Source organism: Sinocyclocheilus grahami, unplaced genomic scaffold, assembly GCF_001515645.1.
Source record: "Sinocyclocheilus grahami isolate Dianchi unplaced genomic scaffold, SAMN03320097.WGS_v1.1 scaffold653.1, whole genome shotgun sequence".
Taxonomy (NCBI): domain Eukaryota; kingdom Metazoa; phylum Chordata; class Actinopteri; order Cypriniformes; family Cyprinidae; genus Sinocyclocheilus; species Sinocyclocheilus grahami.
The window spans coordinates 602115-605669 of record NW_015505832.1 but is presented as its reverse complement, the minus strand read 5'-3'; the positions used below and the strand labels follow the sequence as shown (position 1 = coordinate 605669).

The 3555-nt window shown below is 34.9% G+C and overlaps 1 protein-coding gene across 2 annotated transcripts in view; it reads left to right on the top strand.

Moving 5' to 3' along the window:
- Positions 1-1560, top strand: part of LOC107558617 (coiled-coil domain-containing protein 106-like) — a 2040-nt gene extending 480 nt beyond the window's left edge. The window contains exons 2-4 of one of the 2 annotated variants that reach the window (XM_016242279.1): positions 203-355; positions 500-751; positions 967-1560. In XM_016242279.1, the coding sequence (XP_016097765.1) occupies positions 203-355; positions 500-751; positions 967-1085 (524 nt within the window). In that variant the 3' untranslated portion in view covers positions 1086-1560. Of the gene's footprint in view, positions 1-202; positions 752-949 lie in introns of those variants that run through there. The other variant, XR_001605506.1, reaches the window with a different exon arrangement.
- Positions 1561-3555: the final 1995 nt, after the last annotated feature.

Genomic DNA, 3555 nt, shown 5'->3' with positions numbered 1-3555 from the left:
CAGAGAAAAAAAAAGAGCTTTTAACTTACATTTATAACAAAGAAAAACTCTCTCTCTCTCTCTCTCTCTCTCTCTCTCTCTCTCTCTCTCTCTCTCTCTCTCTCTTCGGTGTAACATAATGTGTTCAGGGTGATTCTCTGCTCTAAATAAAGCAAGTGAAACAGACTCTTTACATTAATACTAAGATCCTTTTATTTTCTAGATAAACCACATGGAGCAGCCCCAACTGTTTCAATAGCTCTGGCTAAAGCCAAGGCAGAGACTGACACCTTGAGGGTGAAATGTCAATATCTGCAGGAGAAAATAGAAGATTTGACAAAAGAACGAGATTTCCTTAGACAACAGCTGTCAGAAGGTAGTTGTTGTGAAAGTTTCGTTGTTTTAGTGTTAAAATGTATAACTACTTTTTTTCTGTTATTTGGAGTGAAGTTAACATGCATACTAAAGTCACAAATGCAGGCATGCAAGTATATGAGTATTAACTGTCCCCCCTCCCCCCCCATTAAAATGGACAACATGCCTGACAAAAATAAAGATAAGCCTGCAGACATAGCAAAAAAAATGAAAATCTCTCAAGAAGATTCAGAAAGTGACCCCTCTGATTCTGACTCTTCTGACACTTCTGACTCGGAGTCATGTAGCTCAGACTCTTCAAGGGAGAAGAAGAAAAGAAAGAAGAAGGCAAAGAAAGTAAAGAAAAGATTAAAAAAACAGAAGAAAAACAAGCAGATGAGTAAATTCTATCAAAAGGGTAGGTTGTGCAAATTTAAATAATTTAATAATTGTTTTTATATCAGGAATGTGAAATTGGTATATGTGTCGTGTAGTTTACCATTAAATACTCCTTGACACATGAATGGCTTCTTAATGTGATCACTAGAAAGCTAACAATTGCAGAAATTTATTTTCTTTTTGAATATTTTAAAATATTTTTTATTGTCTATTTTAGTTACTGAACCATAGCAGGTGGTAAAGCGGTACAAATCAGTTCTGGAGATTTTCAAAAGAGGAAGCAACATGGCAGATGCATTCAGAAAGTATGGTGTGGACCGGAACACAATTGTGCAGAGTGCAGCTATTGCTGAACTGGTGATTGCAGCACCAGAGAAATATGAGGAAATCAATGACAAACATGCAAAGGGAGAGAAATTATCAAACATAGCCCAGAAATGTCAAGATGCAGTTATGGCCGATGAGAACATTGCAAACAAAATACAAACGATGAAAGCTGATGGGAAGTTGCTTCCAATAAAAAAATAGTTAATTTCCATGTAAAAAAAGAAGAAGAAAAAACAGTCAAAGAAGGACTTTAAAACCCTAAGATAAAAAATATCCAAATACATTTTTCCCCATGTTTAATTTCAGTTATGTATCTTTCCTTGTTTAGGCCTGAATTGATAGTGCTGCACATGGTTTGTTTCTGTGTAGAAACAAGTTTTTGTTCTTAAATATTGTGCTTTGTTTTGTATTTTTTTGTGCTGGCAAAGATTGCCAATGTTGACCAGTTATGTAAGGTAATAAAGGTTCTGAAAATGTAAGTGATGAATGGCTTTCACTCATTTAAGGTTCAGTAAAATCAATAATGACTGCTTTGTAACGAACCTACAAATGCTAGTACACTTTACAATAAGGTTCACAAATTCCATTAATAAATGCTTTGTTAATAGTAAGTCATGTTAATAAAGGGTTTACAAATGCTAGTAACACATCAGTTAATGTTGAAATACACTTTACAATAAGGTTCACAAATTCCATTAATACATGCTTTGTTGAATGCAACTAATAATAGTAAAGTACATATAAACACGAACAACATATCTGTTAATGTTCAGATGGTTTCCACTTCAAAATTATGTTTACAGCCCAAAATCAATGCCTTATTATTAAATAATACTGATAAGGTACACAATGCCTTTTTACCTCTAGGGTAAGATGGCGAGTTAGAAATATTCACACTTAGTGTGTCAACTGCTACGTAAACTAATGTAAATATGTACAGTAAGTTAACCTTAAAACATTAAGGCTATTTACAGGCATTCGTTCATGTTAACTAATGCATTAATGTTAACTAATTGTGCTGTTTACATGAATACATGTATTATTATGTGTGGGAGTTAACGTTAACAAAGATTAACTAATGCTGAACAGAGGTGTTGATCATGGTTAGTTCATGTTAACTAATGCATGAACTAATGTTAACTAAATGCGCTGCTAATGTGAATAGATGCAATAATATGTGTTAACATTAACAAAGATTAACTAATGCTGAACAGAGGTGTTGTTCGTGGTTAGTTCATGTTAACTAATGCATGAACTAATGTTAACTAACTGCGCTGTTAATGTGAATAGATGCATTAATATATGTGTGAGTTAACGTTAACAAAGATTAACTAATGCTGAACAGAGGTTTTGTTCATGGTTAGTTCATGTTAACTAATGCATTAACTAATGTTAACTAATACAATCTTATTGTAAAGTGTTACCATCAGGGGTTATTACAAACACTCGATGGTGGTTTAAAGTGAGTTTAGTATTTTATAAATTGTCTTATGTAGCATGATGCTACAGTGTGAATGAATGGTCACGTAATGTGCGTTTTCCTTGATGCCTCGCTAGGGCCAATCACTGATTTAGGCACATAAAGCATGCTGCATGCTTATTGACTCACTGACTTTGATGAGATTAACCCCTTAGGTATCGAAATTTGGCACCAAATGACAAGACATTTTTCGATACTCGATGGTATCGAGGCAATTTGGTCAGTGCCTAAATAGTATTGAACTCGATACCCAGCCCTATTATACAGCAGACCTTGAATATGACATGCCACATAATCAGGAAATGTTCCTTTACTACAGTCATGGAAAACCTGAAAATATCATGACATTTTAATGTTGATTTTCTAAAACGTAATGGAAACATTTAAAATTTAAGAAGCTATTTAGATTAGTTTTTTTCTTATGGAAGAGTGTCTTTTATTACTGTGACAACAGTAGCATACTTTTGTTTGTTTATTATTATTATTTATTGTTTACTACCAATTCACATATAGTTAAATAAAATAGTAAATGTTATACAGTAAGCATTCCGAAGTGGTATTCTATATACGTTCACATTGTTTTCCCATGGTGGTCATGGGAATGTAAGGTTCTGCAGCATTTTTACACTGCTGAAAAATCGGAAGAGCTGCATGCAGCACAGTTCACACTGCAGACATTCCCGCTCTGCTGGCTCCACACAGCTTGACTCAGTTGATTAGCTCCCTCGTGTCAGACGGTAGTGCACAGTTGAATTATTTTGCTCTCACTGTAACTTTCAAAAACCAAACACGTTGAAAATCCAAGCTGTATGTGTAAACCTCACCAACTCTGGCTGCATTTTTCTCGACTGTTGTCATGTTAATGGCCTGCGGCGCCGCTGTAATTCTCCAGAGATGAAGCGAGAAACACTGATGTGCGCCGTTTCTCCACAGAGAGAAAAACAAATACAGACAAATCAATCGAGTCTGCGCTTGGCAGTTTAGCGCATTCCCACACTGTATTGCTGTCACGTGTT